Source organism: Pan troglodytes, chromosome 6 (genome assembly GCF_028858775.2).
Source record: "Pan troglodytes isolate AG18354 chromosome 6, NHGRI_mPanTro3-v2.0_pri, whole genome shotgun sequence".
Lineage (NCBI taxonomy): Eukaryota > Metazoa > Chordata > Mammalia > Primates > Hominidae > Pan > Pan troglodytes.
The window spans coordinates 162639402-162666849 of record NC_072404.2 but is presented as its reverse complement, the minus strand read 5'-3'; the positions used below and the strand labels follow the sequence as shown (position 1 = coordinate 162666849).

Genomic DNA, 27448 nt, shown 5'->3' with positions numbered 1-27448 from the left:
TCTGTACTTGTATTGACTTACTCATGTGCCCATCAAATAAAATACAATTTAAGAATCACCGATTTAGAGGAAACAAAGCAAAAAACCATACAGACATAGAACTGTTGGATTGACTGGTGGTATCGAAGTTCAGTAACTAAAACTCAAAAACCTCTTTCCTTCAATTCCCAGAAGTACCCAGGAATTAACTGCCAGATGAAACAATCTGCAGAGAAAACCTCTGAGCACATTCCAGGCAGCATAAAAGGATTAAACTTTATATCAAAGACTAACTTTACAAGCAAGGAAACAAGCAGAAGAGAGCTTTTCTGTCCCTGAAGTTTCTTTAACTGGGGAACCTAGTCTTTCTTTTTACAACTATATGTAAACCAGCTTAAAGTGTAACTGCTAAGACAGTGAGAGGGACCAAATCTCAGTGATACCAAAAAATTTCCAAATATGTGACTAATATCAGGTTCTCTCTCATTTGATACAGGTTAGAAAGAAAAAGCACAATGAAGGGAAGAGACAGAGAAAGAGAAGAGTGAAAGTTTAACCCAAGTCCAGCTGCTTTCCTTCAAGCAAAAAAGTCAGACCAGTAAGTAGTTTCGGGAGTGTCAGGCTGGATATATGGAATTTCCATTCATTATATGACAAGCATTTGTTGAATAACTATTGCATCAGTCCTGTCCTGTTTTTTGGTATGAGAAGTTAATAAGATATTTTTTGACATCAAAAAGCAAATATCCCACAACTCTGTATTGCTCTTTCTATGACACGGTCTGCACAGCATGCTGTGGGAGAACAGAGAGTGGGGGCCCTAAATCAGATTTGGGATGATACAATGTTTCCTACAATCAAAGAGACTTGAGCTGAGTAATGAAGAACATGCCAATGATAATTAAGTAAAAGAGGGAGTTTGCATTCCATACAAAGACGTGTACAAAGCATTATAGCATGCTCAGAATGCCTGCAGCTGAGTGGGAACTGGGTAAAGGTTAAACTGTATAAAGACAGGAACTAGATTATGCATATTTTGTGAGATTAGTTTATTCAAATTTTATATTTACAACTTTGGAGATTTATTAAAGGGTTTTGTATTCGTCCATTTTCATACAGCTATGAAGAAATATCCGAGACTGAGTAATTTATAAAGAAAAAGAGGTTTAATGGACTCACAGTCCCACATGGCTGGGGAGGCCTCACAATCATGGCAGAAGGCGAAGGAGTCATAGGCATGTCTTACATAGTGTCAGGCAAGAGAGAGTGTGCAGGGGAACTGCCCTTTAAAAAATCATCAGATCTCATGAGACGTATTCACTATGCTGAGAACAGCATGGGAAAATCTGCCCCCATGATTTAATTATCTCCCATCAGGTCCCTCCCATGACATGCAGGGATTATGGGAGCTACAATTCAATATGAGATTTGGGTGGGGACACAGCCAAATAATATCCGGATTTAACCTGATAAGACCTGATAAGTCATGGCATCAAATTTTCACTTTTGCAGATGTGTGAAGGATAAACTGAAGGCCCTTAAATCAAGAGTTGCAAGGTTTTTGCTGTTATTCAGAAATGGGGAGTATCTGTGTTGAAGTATGACCTGAAGAGGAAGATGGGATACAAATGGCATTCCAGAGATGGAAGATGCTGAAGTTGGTGACTAATTAGATGTGGCTAGATTACTGGCTTCAGTGGCTGGGTTGCTAAGGGACCGTTTTTCCTTTATAGGAAATGCAGGAGGAAAAGGAAGTCTGGTTGGAATGGGGGACTGGGGGCAGAAAGAATAAGTTGATTTTCAATATGCCAAGCTTGATGCAGGGATACAATGGCTAGGATCTAGAGACATCATTCATTCAACAATCATTTATTACATTTCTACTATGTGCTGGTCACTGTCCACCAGGACATTTAATGGGCCCAGCAAAATGTTCTGGAATGGCAATATGGATGAAGGAATCACTATATAAATGGAAATTGATGCCATGGTTAGGGACAGTAAGTGTAAGTGCATATGTTGAGAAGGAAAGCCTGAGGACACAGCTGGAGAGCACCACTACTGAAGGACAAGGCTAAAGAAAAAGCCCAGGAAGTATACTGAGAAGCAGAGGCTCGAACTACACTGAACCCAAATGAAGAGCTGCTGAGTTACAGAAAACAAAGAAAAACCACTATAAGAAAGAGAAAGTGGCCGGGCGCGGTGGCTCACGCCTGTAATCTCAGCACTTTGGGAGGACGAGGCAGGCCGATCACGAGGTCAGGAGATCAACCATCCTGGCTAACATGGTGAAACTCTGTCTCTACTAAAAAATACAAAAAATTAGCCGCGCGTGGTGGCAGACACCTGTAGTCCCAGCTACTCGGGAGGCTGAGGCAGGAGAATGGTGTGAACCTGGGAGGCGGAGCTTGCAGTGAGCCAAGATTGCCCTACTGCACTCCAGCCTGGGTGACAGAGCGAGACTCAAAAGAAAGAAAGAAAGAGAAAGCAACTTCTATAAAATATAGATGTCCCATTTATATAAGTTAACATCAATTTGCCAATATAGAAGTAACTGACAAGAGTCGATCCAGTGATATAGAGAAGATGGTAGCCACGTTGAAGGGTTGAAGGGTGGACTGGTGTGGGGAGGAGCGGGCGAAGAGAGACAACCTCCTTGGGTTACTTAGCTGAGTCCATAAGAAATGTTGTTGAGAAAGATTAACAATTTTTAAACACATGTTACTCCCCATTTTTACCTTATTTTCATACCCCTGCATTCTTATCTACTTTCCTATATGTCATATTTGCTAACTTGACTTATGGTCACCTACAAACACTAATATTAGGTACCAGGAGCTCTCTGGAGAGTAGGTCTGAAGGAAGCAGAGCAGGGAGAGAGTGTGCAGTCCTGGGAAACCCAGGAAAATGGAGATCCATGGTAATGTCCACAGGTGCTACTTTGGAGAGTCTACAATAGGTCTGATCATGAACATCCACTTCACATGCATTTTAAATTGTTTTATTTTTTTCTTTTAAGAAAACAACTTTCAAGGTAAATACAATCATTTTCATTTGACAGGAGAGGGGAGTGAGGATCAGGGAGGCCAAATCACCAGCCTCAGCTCACACCCACAGTAAGTGACAGAGCTGGGGCTAGAACCCCAGACCTTTTAAAATAGCACAGGAAGGAAGAAACAGCTGAGTAATTTGGAGATGTAAAGAGAGCAGAAAATCAATTTGGTCTAGCAAGTGTGTTTTTGTTATAGCTAGTGTGGAAAAACAGACAGTGGGTAGATGTTAGTGGCCCAGGTGGCTCAGCTGCTAAAGCCCAGCTTTGATTCATTAGGTTAAACCAGTCACACCTTCAGGGCAACTAACTACATTTAGTACAATTTTGAAAGAAATCAATTTAAAAAGATACAACTTTTCAAAGGCCCAGGGGTTGATGAGTAGCCACTGGAAGGACGTGTCAAAATCTAGAAACTTGGGCCGGGCATGGTGGCTCACGCCTGTAATCCCAGCATTTTGGGAGGCCGAGGCAGGTGGATTGCCTGAGGTCGGGATTTTGACACCAGCCTGACCAACATGGAGAAACCTTGTCTCTACTAAAAAGATAAAATTAGCCGGGCATGGTGGTGCATGCCTGTAATCCCAGCTACTCAGGAGGCTGAAGCAGGAGAATTGCTTGAACCCAGGAGGCGGAGGTTGCAGTGAACCGAGATCGCGCCATTGCACTGTAACCTGAGCAACAAGAGCAAAACTCCATCTCAAACAAAAAACAAACAGAACAAACAAACAGAAAATTTTAGAAACTTGAAGGACCCGAGGCTTTGGCCAACGATGGCTCCATTTCCTCATATTGATGGGTCTTAGAATGGTCCTAGTGCCTGGCCATGCCTTCCTCTGTTGCTAGTAGTCCTTAATCATTTTGACTATTTCTATCACAAAGAGAGAAAGGTTTCATCAGAAGGCTCATGACATCTCCTTAGCTAAGAACTGGTTTGGTCTATCATTATCTTTTACAACTGTTCACCCCAGTCTGCTGTAATGATAAGTGATGCTTGAGCCGGTTCTTAAGAGACTCCTTCTTGACAAGGGGAGGGAAAGAGTGACACATTCTCGTTACAAGATCTGATCCAAACCCATTTGACTCTGATCTTTCTGCACCTGGAAAAGATCCATTTGTTAACTCAGACTTTCTCCAAAAGGCACTACAGGGAAGAAATGGCAATGATTCTGACAGGAAAAAGCTTTTACTGAGTGCCAGTTTTATGTGTATTATAACCTACAACTCTACAGGTTGTGAAATACTTCCTCCTGTTGGGAACTACAGCGTTTAAGGTCATTTGTTTGGTGATCGATAGCATTACATAAAAAGGAGCTGGAAAAAGAGAAAGCAAAATTAAGAAAACAGATACATTTCTTCCATTTAAATTAATCTCCTCGCTCTTTTGCATTGTTTCTGTCCCTTAAATCCTCCCAGATTTACAACTAAGTGCTGATAATTGCTGGAAATAGCCATGAATTTTACGGAATAATTGGCTCTATTTTAAGACACACTTTAGTGTGTACACTACATAGTGTGGCTATAAAATAATAAAAGAGATTTTTGCATGTTGCTGCTGGATATCATTCTCATTAGTTTTAGTCACACATTGTATATGTGTGTGAGCATGGCAACATTTTATTGTTTGAAGGTCTTTTATAGTTTTTAGAAGTTACAAAATAATAGAATTAATTGCTTTGAATTTAGTCATTTTGCACTGGGCAAATATTGATTTCTTTCCCAACACCTTTAATTTCTAATGGAGCTTGAAATTAACTTTGGATTTTAATTCTATTTTATTCTGGGTTTGTACATCAGGGCCATTAATAATGTCAGGAGAGTGCTGAGAGAACTGTTTCTGAGCCGGGGGCCCGCAGTGAGCTTTGCAGCATTTGAATCTTCATCCTTTATAGAAACGGGGAAAATCTATGTGGGGATGTATATCATACTAGTGTTTTATGAATGAGGAATCAAATGAAAACAGTTATCCTGTGAAAAGACACCCTCATGTCACTTGCTAAAGTTTGCATCAGTGTGTGCATGCGTGTGTGTGTGCATGTGTGTGTGCATATTTAATCACATTCAAAGTGGTCGGGGAAGCAAAGGACAGATTTTCCCTAACCCAAAATGCCTGAAAAAAATGAGTCTTTCTGATTCATATATATATATATATATACATATATATATATGAATATAGTTTTTAAATTATATTTTTAAACAAAAAATACAACCTCGATATAATTTATATTAATGTAAATATAACTCCAAAATTTAATGTAATTTAAATATGGTCTTTCTCAGAGGTTTTACTTTTTTTTTTTTTTAAGACAGAATCTCATTCTGTCGCCCAGGCCCCTAAGCCGTGGTGCAATCTCCGGTCACTGCAACCTCCACCTCCCGGGTTCAAGTAATTCTCCTGCCTTAGCCTCCCGAGTATCTGGGATTACAGGCACGTAACACCACGCCCAGCTAATTTTTGTATTTTTAGTAGAGATGAGGTTTCACCATGTTGGCGAGGCTGGTCTTGAAGTCCTGGGCTCAAGTGATCCTCCCGCCTCAGCCTCCCAAAGTGCTGGGATTACAGAAGTCAGCCACTGTGCCCGGACTAAAACATTTTTAATGATTATATACTGTCTCCATAAAATGAGGTAGGTAGAATAAATGATTGCCAAGACCCCTTGGGAGCCCTAGGTTTTCATACATGCCCCTAGGTCAGTGAGCGCCCCCTCTTTTCTCAGAGGTACCCTGAACTTACTCCCACAGCAGCTGCTCTCAGGCTGATGCACTGGGGACTCATGTCAGGAACTACAGGAAAGGGCTTCTCTACTAGAGCTGCCAATAGAAAACCAACTTCTCAGAACCACTTCCCAGTCTCCAGGCTGTTTGGAATTGGAGCTCTGAGAGTTGGAAATGCCATGGCAGAAGGGAGGGAGTATGGACAAGCACAGATTTCACAAAATCAACAGGAAATGGTTTGAAACTGTGGCTCTGCCATGAACTTTGAACCTCAGTTTTTTCATCTGAAAAATGAAATATCTTCCTTACATGCAATTTTGAAGAATGAAAAGTTCAATACCTAACATACTCCCCTCTCCCTTCTCCTCAGGGTTCTTTAAACCCACAGAGTGTGTTCAAAATGAAAAATTTAATCAACAAAGACTATTAGGTTTTGCAAAAAGAAAGACAGAATAGTTAACTTAGGCCCACACAATTTATTTTCTGGGAGAAAAAACTGTGGGTAAAACACTTGGAAAAAAAATTAACTGAGTGTATAAATACCAGAGACATTATACAGAACTAATTGCTGTCAAATTTTTTTTTTTTACAAAAGAGAAATCCGTTTAAGTTTTAGTGAGCGAACAAGATTTCACAAAATAAAAAGAGAATGCGACTGGAGCCTACAGAAAGTAAATTTCGAGTGTGGTAAAAGTGGGGAGAAGAGTAATCTGGGGTGCGGGTTAGGGGATGGCATAACGGAGCTGGGAAAGCACAGGGGACACAGGGAGCTCCGTGCTGGACAGGAGCAGGTGTGGCAAAGCGGAGTGTAGAGAGTCCTGCAAAAGCACACTTCCACCCAGAACTCATGATGGGATCGTATTTGGGAATATAGTCTTTGCAGATGTAATTTGTCAAGATGAATTTGTACTGGATCAATGTGGACACTCAATCCAATGGCTGGTGTCTTTACAAGAGAAAGGAGAGAAAGATTCTGACACAGAGACAGAAACACCCAGGGAACGTGGCCGTGTGAAGGAGGAGGCAGAGAATAGACTGATGCATGTATAAGTCAAGGTATGCCAAAAATTACTGGCAATCAATAGAAGCCAGTAAAAGGCAAAGAAAAGTCTTTCCGAGAAATTTCAAGGGGAGCGTGGGCTTGCCAGCACCTTGATTATGGACTTCTAAACTGCAAATCTGTGAGAGAATAAAAATCTGTTGTTTTGACCAGCAAGAATGTGGTTATTTATTAATGGCAGCCCTAGAAATCAAACACCCTTAGCATCCTATGCCTTGGAATCATCTGTTAGGAAAAGCACAGAGGGTACCTCTCGCTCAACTATTGCTTTTCTACACTCTTCTGATGGTGTATAATAGAGTCCTTGCCTCAAAATGTCCAAAAATCCGTTGTGTTGATATTGAAGCCTACTTTTCCTACTTTCTTTTTTTAGTTTCAGTCTCATGGAGGTACACATGACAAATAAAATTGTATATATTTAAAATGTACAACATGATTTGTTATATATATATATATATATACACACACACACACACACACACAAACACACATTGTGAAATGATTAACACAATCGGGTTAATTAACACACCCATCAACTCAGATATTCTTTTTTGTGTGAGAACACTTAAGATCTACTCTTTTAGCAAATTTCAAGTATACAATACAGTGTAATTAACTGTAGTCACCATGTTGTATATTAGCTCCCCAGAACTTACTCATCTTGTAATTGAAAGTTTGTACCTTTTGATCAACATTTCTCCATTGTCCCTACCCTCAGCTTCTGCAATTACTATTATTTTACTCCCTGTTTCTGTGAGTTTGACATTTCATTTTTTTCAGGTTCCCTATATAAGTGATAGATACAGCATTTGTTTTTCTCTGTCTGGCTTATTTCACTTAGCATTATGCTGTCTAGGTTTAACCATGTTGTCACAAATGGCTTTGATATGCATTTCCCTCACACTTAGTATGTGATTCCTCCAGCTTTCTTTGGCTATTGCTTTGTCCATTTGCAGTCTTTTGTGATTCCAGATGAATTTTAGGATTTTTTTTTCTATTTCTGTAAAACATCTGATTGGAAATTTGATAGAGATTCCTTGATTGTATGGCTTGCATTGATAAGGATATTTTAGTGGGACTAACTGTTAAACTCTTCCAATCTGAGAACATGGGTTATCTTTCCATCTATTTGTGTCATCTTCACTTTTTTTCATCCATGTTCATGGTTTCAATGTATGGATCTTTCACTCACCTCTTTGGTTAAATATATGCCTAAGTAATTTATGCTTTTTGATACTATTACAAGTGGGATGATTTCAATTTTTCTTTCAGATAGTTCATTGATAGTGTATAGAAACAAAACTGATTTTTGTATGATTTTGTATACTGCCACTTTACTGAATTTGCTTGTTAATTCTAATAGTTTTTTGGTGGAGTCTGTAGGGTTTTCTATATGTAGATGCTCCTGGATTTACCATGGGGTCACATACTGATAAACTGATAAGTTGAAAATACCAAAAGTAAAAAATGTATCTAATACATCTAACATAGCAAACATCGTAGCTTAGCCCAGCCAAACTTAAATGTGCTCAGAACACTTACATTACCCTATAGTTGGGCAAAATCATCTAATAGAAAGTCTATTTTTTAATACAGTGTGAATTATCTCATGAACCACATATTGCTAGTTCAGGAAAAGATCTAAAATTTGAAGTACACCAAATTGCATTGGCTTCACACCACTATAAAATTGAAAAAGTTGTAAGTCAAACCGTCTGAAGTCAGTGACCATCTCTCTATAAGAGCATGTCATCTGCAAACAGAGAAAATCTAACTTCTTCCTTTTGGATTTGGATGTCTTTTTTTCTTCTTCTTACCCAATTGCTCTGCTTACGACTTTCAGTGCATTGTTGAATAGAAGTGGCAGGAGTGGGGATCCTTGTCTTTTTCCTGATCCTTGAGGGAAAGTGTTCAGTTTTTCACCACTGAGGATGATGATAGCTGTGGGCTCCTCACATATGGCCTTTATTGAATTGAGGTATGTTCCTTCTGTATCTAGTTTGCTGAGAGTTTTTATTATGAAAGGATGTTGAATTTTGTCAAATGCTTCTTCTGTGTCAGTTGAAATGATCATATGATTCTTATCCTTCATTTTGTTTATGCGGTGTAGTCACATTTGCTAATTTAGATATATCAAACCATCCTTGCATCCTAGGGATAAATCCCAGTTGATCTTGGTGTATAATTCTTGGAATATGCTGTAGAACTTGGTTTGCTACTATTTTCTTGAAGATTTTTGCATGTATGCTCATCAGGGGTACTGACTTGTAATTTTAATTGTAGTCTCCTAGTCTGGATTCAGTATCAGGGTAATGCTGGACTCATAAAATGAGTTTGGAAGTGTCAGATATTTTTCGATAGAACAAAACTTGGCATAAAGAATATCATGTACTATATATCAGGAACATTACCAAATGAAAATAAAGCTCTTCTCTCTTATTGAGAATTGAAAAGAATTTAAGATGCTGTATCCCACAGAGAAAGCTTCTCTTATGTAGCAAGGGCTTTGTATGTTCCGAGTCTGATGAACCTATCTTTATAGTCATTTGAGAGGTATGTGTATATATTTGGGGGTATGTGTGTGTGTTTGTGCATTCAGACATAGTTACAGTTTAGTTGCCCCAAATTGTATTTGATACTTACCAAGCACTAAGCAGTGGGATAGGCATTTGTGTTCAAAGATGAAAAGCACCTGGTCGGTGGCATTAAGAAGAACAGTGGATAGAGAGCTTATGTCAGTACAATAGGGTTGCTGATGACATAAAAGGGACTTATATGAGGTATACCTCCAGGAATGAGTATTATTTGATTTCATTTTTATTTAGGATCTATCTAGTATAAGAACTGTCAATGTGTTTATATTGTTCTTCGTTTGTAAGAGACCAGACTGGTCTGTTTTTGCATTCATAATTTTAATGTAAAAATGTCTATGCCTTTGTCTTTGATAAGGTTTTAATAACTGATTTATAATCTCTCTCATTGTTATAAATGAAAAGCCCTTCTGCATAAAGGATAAAAGAGTAAATGTCAGTGATAGATCATATTGCTAATTTTATCCATAAACTGTTTCCAAAGAGGCATTAATGAAATCACTTCTGCTTACTACCAGTTTTTTAAAAAAAAATCTTGCTCTGGTTTTACATGGAAAAAAATACTGTTCTTTTGATTTTAAAAATACTTTTTGACCTTAAGTATATATTTAAATCTAAGGTAAGAAGTAAGATTACTTTAAAAATAGATACATTTCTACTTCTTCTAAGCTGCATTTATATTATCTTCAGGGCCACTTGCAATGCATATAAAGCCCTCTATTTGTCCACAAATCACACTGTAGAAAGCACAGAGCTAGAAACACTAGTGTTCTCAGCCTTGCCATTCAGAGGTAACTAGTCTCTGTTTGCAAGTAACATGATCTTATATACAGATGAAGAGTGCAGCTCTCTCCTCCTTTTCTCCCCACCCACTCTCCTAACGTCTCCATATTCTTTCTCCCTCCTGCTTAAAGCCTTCCTTCTTTGGTTAAAGGTAGTAGGTAGCCACATGCTTGGGGGAGAGAACTAGGGTAAAATTTGGGAAATTAGGGTGGTTGCAGACCTGTGTAAGAAGGTAGCATTTCAGAGTACTCATTTTTTAGGCATAGTTGCTAACCTTAATACATCATTATATCGGTATTTTTTTTTTTGAGACAGAGTTTTGCACTGTTGCCCAGGCTGGAGTGCAGTGGCACTATCTTGGCTCACTGCAAGCTCCACCTCCCGGGTTCAGGCCATTCTCTTGCCTCAGCCTCCGGAGTAGCTGGGACTACAGGCGCCCGCCACCACGCCCAGCTATTTTTTGTATTTTTAGTAGAGACGGGGTTTCACCATGTGTTAGACAGGATGGTCTTGATCTCCTGACCTCATGATCTACCCACCTCAGCCTCCCAAAGTGCTGGGATTACAGGCGAGAGCCACCACACCCGGCCCATAAGTATTTTAAAATATCTACTAAATTACCCCTCCAAAAAACTTGTATATTTATTCTTAATTTTTTAAGTCTGTGGATAACAAGCTCATCTTCCCGACCATCAAAGTTATATTCATTTATTGCACTTTTAGAAAGCAAAAGATTTCTCAAGATTCAAATATGATTTTTCCACTGGGCTTCCTCATTTAAAAAGTACAATGAAAACACAGTTTTCTTAAACTGCTCAACAGAGAGACTGCTGGAATCTAAATGATCCCAGCATGACAATTACAGTTTGCAAAGATTAAATTTTTTTATTACCACATGTGAAACTGATGTTAATCAAGTGTCAATGTGAGCCCATTCCTTGGATAATAACCACATGTGGTAGAATTTACTACCTGATATTCATTTATTTCATCTTAAGGTAGGTAGTGCATGAGAAGCATAGGGTGATGACAAATGGGAAAAAAAACTACCACTTTGAATGTGAACTGAAATCCTAATTCAATAGCAAAGAGATTACTTGGGCTTTAGACTAACATGCTTCTGCTATGTTCAACTTCTTTCAATATCTCATCTATATGTATAAAGGAAGAGGAGAAATGTTACTTATTAATAAACATTTTTCTTGATTACTAATAGCAATTCAAATGCTTCTCAATAAATTTATCCCCTATACTATTTTTGCCCTATGCATCATTCTGTATTATTATTTTTACTTCTAAAATACGTTTTAGCCCAAAAACCTAGTTTAGACTGTAGAAAGGAAGCTTAGCGAAAATGACCTCTGTTCAGTGGAACTGTGGCAATCACACTGCAGGAAAGCAAAAGTTTCAAGAGAGTTGATGCTACATTTTATCTGGTAAAAGCAGAAAATAGGTCATAAGCAGTGGATCTAGCAACAATGAGAAGAGAAGGACTTGTTTTGCAATGACTGCACTTTCATCGTCCATCACTGGGCTTCCCCTCCCAGCCCACTTCTCTTCAGCACCCTTTGGGATGACTGGCCTTGTGGCTAATCAGCCACATGGTCAGCTGAGAAGAGAGGAGATTTTTTTTTTTTTTTTAAATCATAGCTTGGGCTTTCTCATCAGGTGCTGTAACACACAGGAGTAGACACCTATACTAACAACCAAGCAGCAAGTACTGCTGTCTGGAGTTTCCTACTTGCCTTACTCAAGGGCATCTAATACGCATGCAATCCCAATACTTCTCTCCTGGAACTGCTATGCTGTGGGAAGGCAGGAATCCTTATTATTGAGAATCTCTCCCTTGTGGAAGTCCAGAAAATGTTCTTTTGCTCTTACACAGAGCTTAATTAAGTCAGCTTAATTTAAAGAACTATACAAAAGAAAAATAGTGCTTTTGGACGATAAATTAACAAATCTTGTGCCTTCCACCTAGCTTCAGGTAATTTAGGAACCTGTAGGACAATCAGTCTGGCCTGCCCCAATGCAGGTTTTATTATCTCAGGAAATCTCTATCTATGTCATTCAAACTCTAAAGGAGCTCATTTTCCGAGTAGGGATATGTTTCCATCAAATGCTTGAATATTCTCTAAGTGGGATAACTCAGGAACAGATAGCCATATGGTAGAAAACACACATAGGCTTTTCTAGAGCTCTGAATTCCTTTGCAGTAATACAAATGGGAGGCATTTTCCTCTTCACAGCCAAATTCTTAGAGGTATTTCTTTATCCAGTGTAGCTGGATGGGCTCACTTGGCCCTACCTAGCCTAGTGAAAGTTGATCACATGACTTGGCAAGAAAGACATGTTTAATTAATATCTCAACAGGCTCAGATAGTGGCAGAGAGTATTAGGACATTTTGATGCCTGCTAATGAGTAATGACAGCAATTTTGTAGTTGCCAACATTGTCTGGCATTTGGTGGTGGCATCCGTGATGCCAAGAATGGGCTTTCAAGAGTAGAGTAGGCATATTTTTCAGACAGGAGCTACTATGGCAGCTTTGGGATGAAACTGGATGATGAGACTAAGGGACAACGAGCCCTTGAATGTTTTTCTCATTTTACTTAAAAATAAAACCATATTCTTTATTCAAATCCATATCCATTTACATTATTTCACTTTTATTGGCTAAGTCTAAAGATTTCCAAATCAACGATTTCACAAACATGTGAAAGAAGTCAGATGAGAGAATACCCCAAAAGTCAAGCATCAAAATTTTCTTGGAAACTGCTGCATTTTTGATAAGAAACTATTGCTTATTAATGGTGTTAGACATATTCATCAAAGATAACAGGAGGAGATTATTTAGGTGGATGGATAATTTCGCCCCAGATTACAACAATCTTTATATTTTTGTAGCATTCTTTTGCCAAGAGGGAGAGGAAAGGAGGAAGAAAAGCCAAATGCAGCAACAGCAACAACAAAATGAATGAAGCAAGAGTTCTGTTTATCATGATTTTATAAAAAATAAATAAAAAATAAAAAATACAGGAACCAATAATTCAACTTTCAGAATTTCTTCCTGTGAATGGTGCAAAATCAAGAGATTCCTCACTGAGTAGTTTTTTAATAGAGTTTAGCAAACAAATCCAGGTGTCTTAATTTCAGAAGACATAAATTTGATGCAGCTGAGTCACAGCTGGACCGCTCCTGAGGGGAGGAAGCATCTCATTATACCAGATTTAGGTTAATAATCACAAGGGAATATAAAATTAGCTTTGTTACCTAAGATCATACTATAAGCTAAATAATTGAGAAGTAATTTAGTAAAATAAAAGCGTCTGTATCACTTTCAGTAAAGAAATGTTAACAGTTAAAGAAGTGATATCAAATCATCCAAACGGTTTTCAAAAATGCACCGTAAGCATTTTCAGCAGCCTTACCAGTTCTCCTTACTTCAGAAATAACTGAGAGCCCATAACCTGTTATGGGAAAACTTAAATATCATTCAGTGACCTTTCTTTCTTCTAAAGCAGCATTCTCCAACCTTTTTGGCACCAGAGACTGGTTTCATGGAAGACAATTTTTCCATGGATCAGGAGGTAGGGGATGGTTTCGGGATGATTCAGGTAAATACATTTATTTTGCAATTTATTTCTATTATTATGACATTGTGATGAATAATGAAATAATCATACAACTCACCATAATGTAAAATCAGTGGGAGCCCTGAGCTTGTTTTCCTGCAACTAGGTGGTCCCATCCGGGGGTGATGGGAAACAGTGACAGATCATCAGGCATTAGATTCTCATAAGGAACATGCAACCTACATCCCTCGCATGCACAGTTCACAATAGCATTCGTGCTCCTCTGAGAATCTGATGCTGCCCGTGATCGGACAGGAGGTGGAGCTCAGGTGGTAATGTGAGCAATGGGGAGTGGCTGTAAATACAGGTGAAGCTTCACTCCACCACTGCTCATTTTCTGCTGTGAGCAGAACTGTGCCCAGTTCCTAAAAGGCCACAGACTGGTATTGTGGGGGTTGGGGACTCCTGTTCTAATGGATATAAGTTGTTTCGCAATTTAAAAAAATGACTTATGAAGAACAGCATCTGAAGTTATGCTTTGATACAGCGGTGCTGAAAAACCACTGTCTTCTGGGCCAGCCTCACCCATGATTCAAATCTGCACCCTGCTGCTCCTTTAACAAGACCAGTCTCTTCACAGTATTACATTTATAACCATGGCTGCCATCTATTGAGAATTGACTACATAGTAGACAACGTGTTAGACATCTTACAAATCATCTGAACCCTTCACAATAATATTGGCAGGCACATACTATTATTCTTCTTTTATTAATAATGAAACAGGGCAGTGGTGTGCTAGTAAACCAGCTCTATTAAAAGTATCTTGCTTTACAGGGTTTGTCAATTTCCCTAGCATAAATTCTTCCACTGTGGTCTGGTTCAAGCTACCAAGGTTTACACCAAGGTTCTGCTTCAAGCTACCAAGGTTTACCAAGGTTAAACAATCAATTCAAAATTTTTTGAATATTTAACAATTAGTTCTGTTTCTCTACAGAACTCTGAAAGGAATTTAGCTCAGAGTTCCGTTCCTGCTTGAACGTCTTCCCAAATATCTTGGTTCATATTGTTTTCCTCTCATATCATACACACTTGCCTTGATACTAGTTGGACACATAAATACATGTTACCTTCTTATAATGTATTAATGCTTTTATTACTTATCCTGCTTTCCTTTAAAACTACCTTGTATACTTCATAAGGAAAATGGCTCTCGTCTATGCTTTTGTATTCACATAGTGTGCCACATACAAAAGAGATGCATAATATTGTTGAATGAGTTGAAACTGTGATTTAAAGATAATCCTGTACACCAAGTTTCAAAAGCTAAAGACTTGCCATAGAAACTTATTAACTAATGTCAAAATGGAAACCAAACACAGTTTGGTTTCAGAGAAGTTAAAAAGTATCAAAGGAGAGACACATATTATTTTTTACTCTAATTCTCTTTCCTGTTTTCTGAGCAGATGTTAACCTTCCTGAAGCTCCTTTCCTTATCTTCAAATTAAACTAGACTCTTTCCCTATATCATTTTTTTCCTTAATTCAACCTGACGAAAGTGTTAAAATGGGTGTTTTCTATTCCTTTTTCTCTTCACTCTGAACCTTGGATAAAACATACACTGGGATTCAAACTATAGGGAGTTTAATGAATAATGCCAGTTCCCTCAAGACCTAGCACTGGCATTTTATAGCTTCGGAGAAGTTCATAGGATCACAGCATGTCTTTACAGCACACTGCTTTTCAATATGCATTTGCAGATCAACTTTTTTTTTTTTTTTTTTGCCAAGACTCAAAGAGAAAGACATATTTTTGAAACTATTGAAAGAGTCTTTGCAAAATTGAAATTAAATCCTTTCTTTCTATATTTAATCTTGGTCATCATTCCAAAGCAAGAAGGGATTAATTCGAAATTTGGTCTGCCTTAGAAATGTAGAGGTCCTTGGGCTGTGTTTCTCCAAATGACCTGTACTATTTTAATCCAGTGTAATTTATTTGGTTGTGGCCGAAAGATAGAATGGCCTTTAAATACCCTTCCAACATTTCTACCCAGGTAGTACTTTCACAGCTCTTTCCATCTTATTTTCTCTGTAGGTGCCAGATGAATATGAGAGTAAAGGAGCTGCTGGGATGATTGTTCCCTTGTGCAAAAAGTGTGATTTCAGGAAGTGACATCACTTGCCATTATTTCCCTTAGCTCCCAATGCTTTAGTCCTGGTGAGAATGCGAGCTTTTCCTCTAGAGAATACATACAGCTGAGCAAGGGCTTATTAACATTTGACTTGCATATATTCTATTGAAAACCATATTCTCTACCAAGCACCATGCTGAAGTTGCATCACCTCACCCTGATTTCTCCCTGTCCATATGGTTAGAAAAACAAACTCAGAAATAAAGCAAACAAGTCCTTTGAATATACAACCTGAAAAGTTAAAATAATTGCTTAAAACAAATAATTTGTGACAAAGTATTAAATCATTTTTTTCCCCTATGTGTCTACATGTATCCATATTTTGTAAGCATGAAAAATGCCAAGCTAGATTCTAAGAGGTAAGAATACATAGAATTTATTCCTATATCACAATCCCGGTGAACCAGAGATGTGGAAATAAGGTGATAAGAACTTTTATTTTTAATGAAACTATACACATTTTTGGAGGCGGCTACATCCTAGTATTCCTGCCCTCTCTACTTCACACTCCAGTATCTATTCCATATATGGAATGGAGTCAGCTCTCAATATATTGATGAATGAATAAGTGATGGTAGCACTATGGGTCCTTAGTGTCCTGTGGTCCTGCAGTTGGGTCCCATAGTCACTCCTTAATAACAGGGACACACTGAGCATCTGACACAGATCATGGTGTGGGAATGGGATGGAAAGTAAATTGAAGGAATTTGGTAGTTGCTCACTTGATAACACAGAAGCACAACCTGACTACATAATACCATATCTAGATTAGAAAGAGTAGATGTACTCCATGCATATAAATCAGCTAGCGTGGCTATTATACTTGCTAATAAAAACCTTTATCTTTTCAAAGAGCATTTATTGAAATACTGAGACATCCTATGGTCTTTTCATTGAGAATCACTGATATGAAAATATGGCCTGTGTACCGAATGAAGAGTATACGGATCAGTAGATGCGACTTACACTCAAAGTAAAATTTGACCAGCTGTTTTTCGAAACTTAGTGGCATAAGTTCTTTAAAAGTAGGACATTTTCTGAATTTAAAAAGCACTTTTTTAAATTATACTTTAAGTTCTGGGGTACATTAAAAAGTACTTTAATAAACAATATCTCATTGAATTTTCAAAAGGAAACTACTTAAGTTTAGAGACATTAAATGACGTGTGTAAAAACACAAAACCAAGATAGCACAGAGGAGCGGGGGCGGAGAGATGGGGAGGAAAGTGATTAAATCTGAATAATTCCTATTTTATTGCTGTCAGTAACCTGTGGCATGGACTGGAAAAGCTGACTTCACCTTCTATAAGTATGAGTGAAATCCACACTTAATGCAGCAAGCGTGTTTGAGGAAACAGAGGATTTATAAAGTATGGAGACAGTCATTTTTCTGGAACTTAGACGTGTCCAACTGATGGAGAAGTAAGTTTGGCCACATAGCCTAAAGATCTGATGGTTTGACATCAGGACATCTAATTTCAAACCCTGAGTGTTTTCCCCTCTCCATAACTTCCCTGTAGCAAGGATACACATATAATATTACATGATAAATCAAAAGATTTTTATGTTCATGTTATTCAAATTTTATAGAGTTTAAAATAAACTTCTTGTCATGTACTCTAGTCAATATTTAAACATATCTGTATCTATTTTAGAATAACTCCTATAGTTAGCCAGTATAGTAATTGACCGCACTCTATGATGTAAGGGGTCCCCAACCCGTTAGTAATTGGGCCTCACAGCAGGAGGCAGGCATTCCCGCCTGAGCTCCGTCTTCTGTCCGATCAGCGGCAGCAATAGATTCTCATAGGATCCTGAACCCTATTGTGAACTGTGCATGTGAGGGATCGAGGTTGTGCACTCCTTATGAGAATTCAACTAATGCCTGGTGATCTGAGGTGGAACAGTTTCATCCGGAACCATCTCCTTACCCCCTTCCCCCACCCTGGTCTGTAGAAAAACTGTCTCCTATGAACCTGGCCCCGGTGCCAAAAACATTGGAGAGTGCTGATCTAAGATATCATCTTTGTTGCAACTTCCTTTGCTATTGTTACTATAATGTCATAGTTCTCACAAATTTCAGTAATGAATGGGGTGTCTTAACATGGCACAATATTTTCCTTAAAGATAATTTGAAATATGTAGATTTTTTTTTGCTAATATCCTAAATTCCTCCATATAATTTCTTAGAATAATGTTTAATGTCTTGTGGTAGTTTTTGGTATCATTTTTAGTACCGTCTCTGCCTTCCATTTATCCATATTTTGTTATTGGACTTGATGCTATTTTTCTTTTTGCCCTGTAAGTGTACTCTCTCCTTATAGCTTCACTATCTTCATAAATTTACCGTAAAGAGGGCATTGAATAAAATTTAAAGAAAACACTGTTGCTCTGGATACTCTTTGACTTTCAAGAATGCTTGGAGGCAGTGCATATTCACTGCGTGCGTAGTCTGTGCTGGGCGAGCCTCAGATTTAAAATGGTGGATGAAATGTGGCACCACCTCCTGCCAGAGATGCAGAGACCAGTGGAGGAGAAAGATATTATTAAATCATTATGAATAATAAGTGCAAAATCATAACCATTGCTAGTGCTAAAAGAGATATATGTGTTTTAGAATAAGAGGATTTGATCTAACTACAGGGTCATGGAAAGCTTTTCTGAGATGACTGCTGAGCAGAAATCTGAGGGAGGAGTAGAAATGTACTAGACAAAGCAGAGAGGTAGATGTGCAAATGTCCTGTGGTGGGGGGTCGTGGTATAGGAGGGGCAAGAGTATGAGAGGGCAGGGCATGCATCAAAAACTGAAAGGAGGCCAGTGCATTGAAGGGGAGAATGGGAGGAGATGTAGGGGAGGAAATCAGGTTAAAGACATGGCCATATTACGTAGGACCTGGCAAGCCAGGTGAACTTGCCCCAAAGGATGGATTCCAATTCCCTAAGGCTAAATATCTAAGTTTTATTTTAGATACCTGCTATGGTTTGGCTCTGTGTCCCCACCCAAATCTCACCTTGAATTGTAATCCCCACATGTTGAGGGAGGGACCTGTAATTCCCACATGCCAAGGGAGGGAGGTGATTGGATCATGGGCGAAGTTCCTCCATGCTGTTCTCATGACAGCGGGTGAGTTCTCACGAGATGATGCTTTTATAAGGGGTTCTTCCCCCTTTGCTTGCAATTCTCTCTCCTGCCACCATGCCAAGAAGGGCCTTGCTTCCCCTTCGCCTTCCACCATGATTGTAAGTTTCCTGAGGCCTCCCCAGCTATGTGGAACTGTGAGTCAAACCCCTTTTCTTTCTAAATTATCCAGTCTCTGGTATTACTTTATAGCAGTGTGAGAACAGACTAATACCATATCCAACGCAATTCTACCCAATGCTGCTTGTTTTTGTAGCAATGCTCAAACTCCAAGTTATCATTGATGCCTAAGTTGTAGAAACTCCAAATGGACAGAGACACCAAGTTTCTTCGTGCCAATAAATCTAGGTCTTTATGCTCTATGTTAGTATGACTACAGCAAGTAGAATTCAATTTATTTTGAAAATTATTCTTTGAATTACATCAATTATAGGTGAAATGGATTATCAACAACATGGTATGGGCTGTTGAAATCCACTGCGCCTCTCACGTGTGCTGTAATAAGGTGCAACACAATTTACAGTTTACACATTTATGAACCCAGAGGAAATGCTCCAGCATACGGCATGTACAATTGTTACCTTTTACATTTAAATTTTTCTCTAACATTGGCTAGAAAAAATTTTACTTTTGCTTTATTTGGCAATGTCAGGACCTGTTCCTTACTAGTATTTCAGAATTTTTAAATCTCGTGATTTTAAAATTAAAAGAGAATTATATAGGTCATCTAGTTTATTCCTCCTGTTTCCCCTGGAAACATTACGTCTATATATTCGGGCAACGTGAAAATCTCTCCTTTAATAAAAAGATCTGCAAAAATATTTTCTGTCAGAACGCACATCTGACATTTAATAAATTTCCAAGGCTAACATTGCTTATTTTTGTCGAACACTAAAATACTATCCTTTAACCTCTTGCATTCATTAAATTAGCCAAAGTTTTCATATTATTGAGGATATTCTAAGGAATTTTTAGAGCAGTTCCACACAAGGAAATAATAGTATATATAAGAATGTTTGGCCAGGCATGGTGGCTCATGCCTGTAATCCCAGCACTTTGGGAGGCCAAGGCGGGCGGATCATGAGGTCAGGAGATCCAGACCATCCTGGCTAACACAGTGAATCCCCATTTATACTAAAAATACAAAAAATTAGCCGGGCATGGTGGCACATGCCTGTAGTCCCAGCTACTTGGGAGGCTGAGGCAGCAGAATCGCTTGAACCTGGGAGGTGGAGGTTGCAGTGAACCGAGATCATGCCACTGCACTCCAGCCTGGGTGACGGAGCAAGACTCCATCTCCAAGCAAAAGATACATTCTTACAGTGCTTTTGGGAGACTGAAGCAGGGATAAGTCAATACAATAAACACAAACTGTTCAACACGATCATTTTAGTCCCTTTGTCATGGTTTGGTGTTCAGATATGCTACTATTCAGATCTTAAAGGATTTATGGAGAGTGGAATACCTGTATGAGAAAATTTTTTCGAGTATAAAACTTCAACAATTTAATGTATTTGCATTTTGTAACAAACTTGCCTCTTTTGTTTTTAAACAACAAAAACTGGCTTTCCCTTTCCTGTGATCTGACTATCTTCTGTGATCTTTGGCTTTGTCTGTGGGATTGAGTTGTCTACTCATCCCAAAGGGAGACACCCTGGCTCCTCAGGGGAGTGGTTCACAAATGACAGTCCTCTAAGCCCTACAGATAATTTACGTAAAAATGAAGTCCCCATGTACACACAAACTAACAAATGAAAACAGGAGACATAGGTTTAGGAGGCATACAGATTTCTCTTAATGCTCTTCAATTCTTCTGGAGAAAAATACTATAGAAACCAGTCATTCACTGCAGTCCAAATCTGCCATAAAAGTGATAGCAAACAATGTATGGTGACATTAAATTAAGAGACACATTGTGTGATTTGGGCAATTATTGGTATAGAAGTTCAAAGGAAAAGGACAATTGCTCTGAAAGTGATGAAATGACAAAAATTTATTGAGTACCACATATGCCAAAGTTTTTCTCAGCATCTTCCATACATCATTTCATTTAATCTCACAATGGCTTGAAGAGGTGAGCACTGTTAATTATCTATTCCTACAGGAGAAAACTGAAGCTCAAATAATTTAAATGGCCTAGGGTACAAGTAAGAAAATGGTAGAGTCAAAGTCAACACAAGGCAGTGTGACCAAGCAAAAAGGCTTCTCTGTTCCATCTTGAACTAGAGCTTCTAGCCTGGATCATCACAGGTCACTCATAACACTGCTGTCTCATCCTGACCAAGCCCGGGCTAGTGTAGAAGGTGTGCTAAAATACTGTAGCCTGTAATGTTTGAAACTCTAACAAATGTTCTATTATATTAAACTTTTAGCTCTTAGTTAGCTGCTTTTTTAAATAAAAAATACTATTTAAAATAATTAGCATGATTTCAAGATGAATGCTTGGTCTTCTGCAGGAAATAATGAAGCAAAATATTTTATGTTACTTACACAGTTCAAACCCACAGAATACAGAATAAGCAACTGCAAATCTCAGCTCACTGGCTTGTAGAATACCAAGAGACTTCAGTCGAACAAAGTGCAAGAAAAGTCAAATGATTGACCACAAAGGCACACGGCCTGATGGTTTTATAGCTAGCGTCAGACACATCAGAAACTGGGGCCTTTGCACTTCGTTCTTCTTGCTTTGAATGTGGTCATTGATTTCGCAAAAATGTAAAATTGTTCATCCTGTGTCAAACTGAATGGCATACATTGTATCTTCTTACATTTGTGCTGTGTGAAATTTTTAACTAATCCATTTGGGTAAGTAAGACTGTATCAAGTCTTTCAGGTTATTAGGAGGCAAATGGCCTTCAATAAGCTACAATGTATATTTTTCGAAAGAAAAAAGTCACCAGCCAACCCTCTCTTGAATTATGCAGTATGGTCTTTTCACCTCTATTTATGCACAAGTTGGATATTCAAAATTTTGGCTTCATTTGGAGAAGACAACAAAAGATCAGGCTTTTATTATTAAAAAGAATGATTCTGCTTTTAAAGATCCAACAAAATGGAGCAAGGAACAAGTAGGAAGGAGCAGCAGAACAAAAGACAATTTTTGTCTTTTACCTTTGGAGCTGGCCACTAGCGCCAAACCTAAACACACTTAGGACATTTCTAATCCTTGGAGTCATTACCCTTAAAAAACAAAACAAACCTCAGCTACTCAACCAGTAGCATACATTTTTTTTTTTTTGCCTTTTTGCTGTGTATTTTAAGGATGGAAACAGCTATAAAAAAAGAATAAGTTGCTTTTCAGTTCAATATAAAAGCCATCACTGAGATAGAAAATCCTTGCAACCACCACCGATTTCTTGCTCTTGACCATTGGCTAGCATTATCATATTTCAGGAACAAGATCCCGTGTAATTAAATATGGTATTTATAACACACGATAAAAAGTATGCTAGTGGAGTGAAGGCACCAAGTTTCATCAATGTAATTCTAGCATCACATTATATTTAATAAATGTCACATACTGGAGGTTAATATTTTGATGTGATTGGTAAGGAACAATTTTAGTTATAACTCTTTGAATTAATTTCAGTATTAATCATTTTTGTTCTTTATTCATTAAAATACTTTCATATATGTAAACACAGATAATGAATCTAGTATCTATTTTGACCTTCTTGACATCTTTCTATTGTTAGTTTTGTCAAGATTTCCTTTGCCTCTTGTTTTTGAATATCTACCTAAACAAATAAATGTGTGCAACTTTGTAAGTCAACATTTTGCAATATATTCAAAACACGATTTCTTCTTGCACATTACTACAAATAACACAATGGAAAGGCTTAGAGAGCTGTATGACATTTTTACTATACACAGGGCTCTACTCTGAGATAGTTTGCTTGTCACCATTTCCTAAAAGTAAAGTGAAATCTGTTTGTATAATCGGAGGACTTAGATATTAGAGTTTCAGTGTTTGGGCATATTGAGACAAGGTTGAATCTCTCTTTTTCTCTTGCTCTTCCTTCCCTACACACACACACACACACACACACACACACACAGGCACATACTTATGCACACACTAACCAACAGTTGACTCTCTTCTTGTAATTATATGATTCATGCCAAATATGTTTTCAAAAGTGCTTTGTTTTCAAAAGTGCTTTGTTTTCAAAAGTGTTTTGCAAATGGCGATGCATTATTGGAAAATTAATATTATAATTATAAGAGTTAGCATTAAATTTTTTAAGTACAGAATTTAATTTTTATTTAACCTTTTGGAATAAAGCTATTTATATAAACCAAGGCACATATGTGTTTTCCTAGTCATTTTTGCACGTTACTTTTTATTTTTGCCATTTTAAAATATTTTTACCCTCTTATGTCTTCATTTTATTACCTTCTTATGTATTTTATCTATTGGCTTTTAGATATTCCATTTCGGACTCATTTCTTTGATCTAAAAAAAGGTAGTCAAATAGTTGGGCTAAAGCATGAGGCAGCCATCATCCAGAAACTAAATGTTCCAATTACACTGTGTCTCCGTCTCTGATTAATTAATAAATGAGGGTCCAGTCAGAGACATCACACTAACACGATTTCCCAAACAATCGACCCAACAGATGTGGGTTAGACACAGAGAGGCAAATCCAAGTTTGGCCTTCCAATCTCAACTATGTGTTTATGGAACAGAGGAAATGCTGGTCCTTCTTTTTGAGTCCTTTGCCACCAGAGAACATATTTTAACAAGTAGAATAGTGTATTTTTTTTTTTTTTTGGAGAAATGACAATTGGAATCTTGGTTTTTCAGATTCGAGTGATGTATTATGTGGATTATTCAGGTTGCTGAGCTTCAAAGCACAGCTCAAGACTTGAGATTCTCATGCAATTACAAGATTAAAGTGAGATAAATTGGCACTCACAGTTGTGGCAGGTGGCCCCACTGTATCCTGTCTCATCACAAGTGCATTTGAAGCTGTCCCATGTTTGCGAGCACTTTCCACCATGCTCACAGTGATTGGGCACACATCTGTCAGAGAGAGAGACAAACAGAAATAAACCAACAAACAAATGAGATTTATGAGTGGCCAAATTCCAAGCTGTCTGGGCAATATATCATTTCAATGCCAGGTTGCCTTACCAAGGCAATTAATCCTTGTTAGTTTAAGCAGATTAATATGATTCATGAAAGAAGGTGCCAAGCGCAACAAAGATGATGTATCACAGACCTGGAGCTTCCCATTTTTGGGTAAACAGTAGACACTAACAAACAACTGTGGGATTTACTTGAATATCACAGATTCATTTTATTTTTCTTTTACCCCAAAACAAAGACAGCAGCTAAGTTCCCTCCTGGTGAAAGATCGAAGATAAGCTGTCTTATTTCTTGTTTTATTCTATTCTTTGTCAAGCCAAAAACTGACGTAAAGAGGGGTATCACCAAGTTTTTCATAGCAATTTGAGTTTCTGAAATAATGTCATGATAACAGCAATGAAAATATACTAACTTAGAAAGAAAAGATTTCTAAGTCTCCCAAACACCTATTTCCCACTGGATAACTAAAGCAGCCTGCTGAAAGAGGCAGCAAGCATAATACAGAAGAAAAGATACAGGCTTTGTGTTCAAATCTGTATCTTTTTATTAAGATGACTAATTGTAGCTACTTAACTGAACCTTTCTGAACCTTAGTTTTCACCTTTGAAAAATAGAATAATTCTATCTTACAAATAATTTTAAGGTTTGGGGATAATGTTCATAAAGTATTAACAGACAACTAATTGGCAGGAAATAGTGGGCCAATAAATGGAAGCTGTAGATTTCTGAAACACAGCCTCTAGGGCACAGCTTGACTGTACCTCAGAAATTGTGAGGCTGAAATTTGTCCTGAAACACCCCTGTTTCAAGGCACAAACCCTTTCCTTTCTCCTGGTTCCATGTGCTCATCCCTCCCGTCAATTCCTCTCTCCATCTACCCCACAACCTGATTTTTGTTATAATCCTGCTGAAGATGCTCACACATAACAAAGGTATTCATTGTGGTGTACCAGTATTCACAAAGAACATCTAGACTTTAGTAGGGAACTCTCAAAAACAGGAAAACTTTCCCAGATTAAAATAGCAGAATCTATAATCATGGGTCACCGGCAAAGGACAGATAAAGAGCCACCCGTAAGCAACCCCTTTATCATAATGCCCTAGCAGCTCCCTGCTACAAAATCTGATAGAGCTGGCCTCAGAAATAGCATTCTCCAACTCCTGTTCTCAATTTACCACTAGCCATGCCTAAAACCACCTGTAGCTGGGCTTGGCTCAGTTTGGCATGGAGCCCCTGGCTCTGAGTAGCTTGCTGTTCTTCCACAACTTTTTACAAACTTTTACTCCTGCAACAAACATTGATTGAGCACCTGCTATATGCACAGCACTACGGAGAATAGAAGATGACTACGACTGTATTCACAGCCTTGCAGAAGAGCTCATAGTTCATATAGAAGTAGATACAGTATGTATGAAAACTACAGTGCAAGGAAGAAATGAAAAACAGCATAATTCAGGGACAAATAAAGTACTACGGGATTTCACATGAGGAATCATGTACATTTTGGGCACAATTAAAAGCTTTTAGGTTGAGACTCAATGAATGGACAGGACTACAAGACAAGAAAATGAGAGGAAGAACATTGGGGAAAAATACAATATAAACAAAAGCATCTTGTTGAATTATCATGAGGGATGGCAAATTCACCCTAAATTTAATAGACACTTACTTTTTTATAAAATTTGGGCTCAGTGTTATCAAGGCTACAGAGATGTTTCATCTCCAAATTTGAGTGGAGGTGGGGTGGGGATCTGATTCATGAAAAATGCAAACCCAGAAGAATTTGATGAGTCATAAAAGATACACGAAATGCTATAGAAATTTGGATACTAGAGGAGTTACAAGTGGATGATAAACAAAGGGCTTCATAAAGTTCAGAACATTTCACCCGGGCATGAAAAGAAGAGTTGTATGTTTATGATTAAAATGTTGAAAATCATTCCTAGCAGAATAGGCGAGAAAAGCACTGATAAGGAGGTGGAAGAGTGAAAGCAGTGGGAGGTGCAGGGTTGTGAGGGTCCTTTCCTATAGCCACTATTCTGTACAGGCCCCGAGGCATGGGAACACACACAGCAGAAGGTGTTTACATCCAGAGCAGGTGGTTCTCCAAATGATGGAAGGAAGCAATGGGCTAGACACTTCAAAATTACATGAAACTAAAACATCCTTGATACTTAATTTTGGAATTCAGTACGTATATGGTGTTGTATGGTATATTTAATTTCTAAATTATTGCGGGTTAATATTAGCTCAGCCTAATATTGAAAGTAATTTACATCAGCTCATTATATCAATTAATTCGGGGGAAGTAGTGCAGAAGGGTACTAAGTAGCAGAGGAAAACCAGGCTGGAATCTAAATGTGGTGTAAATAATGGGCAGAGTAGAAAATCATCTCGATGATAGAAAAGATTACTGTGTTCTTACACGCATGCAAAAAGGATATATCCATCAAGTGAGATTAATGAATGCAAGTCATCCCTCTCTATCTGTGAGGGGATTGTTCCACACCAACCCCCACCCACCCCATAGATACCCAAATCCACGCATTTTCAAGTCCCTGTTATAAAATGGTGTAGTATTTGCATATAACCTATGCACAGCCTCCCATATAATTTAAATCATCTCTAGATTACTTAGATTTATCATCGTATTGTTATTTTTAATTTTTTTTCTATTTGCCATTGGTTGGATCCACAGATGGATTCACAAATACAGAGGTCCAACTGTACTTCAAAAATTCAGTATTAAGGATTTCTTTAAAAGTATTTTTTATTTAGATACAATTTTAATATTTTTCTTTCTTATAATTCTTATTTTTATTATTTATTAATTTATTTACTGATTTATTTTTGAGACAGAGTCACCCAGGCTGGAGTGCAGTGGCACCATCTCGGCTCACTGCAACCTCCGCCTCCTGGGTTCAAATGATTCCCCTGCCTCAGCCACCCTAGTAGCTGGGATTACAGGTGTGTACCACGACATCCAGCTAATTTGTGTATTTTTATTAGAGACAGGGTTTCACCATGTTGGTCAGGCTGGTGCCGAACTCCGGACCTCAAGTGATTCACCCACCTCAGCCTCCCAGAGTGCTGGGATTACAGGCATGAGCCACAGCCCCCGGCTGATTATTTATTTATTTATTTATTTATTTATTTATTTATTTTTTGAGACGGAATCTCGCTCAGTCGCCCAGGCTGGAGTGCAGTGGCGCTATCTCGGCCCACTGCAAGCTCCGCCTCCTGGGTTCACGCCATTCTCCTGCCTCAGCCTCCCGAG

The 27448-nt window shown here is 38.2% G+C and overlaps 1 protein-coding gene across 1 annotated transcript in view; it reads right to left on the bottom strand.

Moving 5' to 3' along the window:
- CNTNAP2 (contactin associated protein 2) overlaps positions 1-27448 on the bottom strand; it is a 2300337-nt gene that overhangs the window by 907145 nt on the left and 1365744 nt on the right. Inside the window, exon 11 of the mRNA XM_063815738.1 lies at positions 23998-24104. Coding sequence (XP_063671808.1) covers positions 23998-24104 — 107 coding nt within the window. The remainder of the gene's footprint in view (positions 1-23997; positions 24105-27448) is intronic.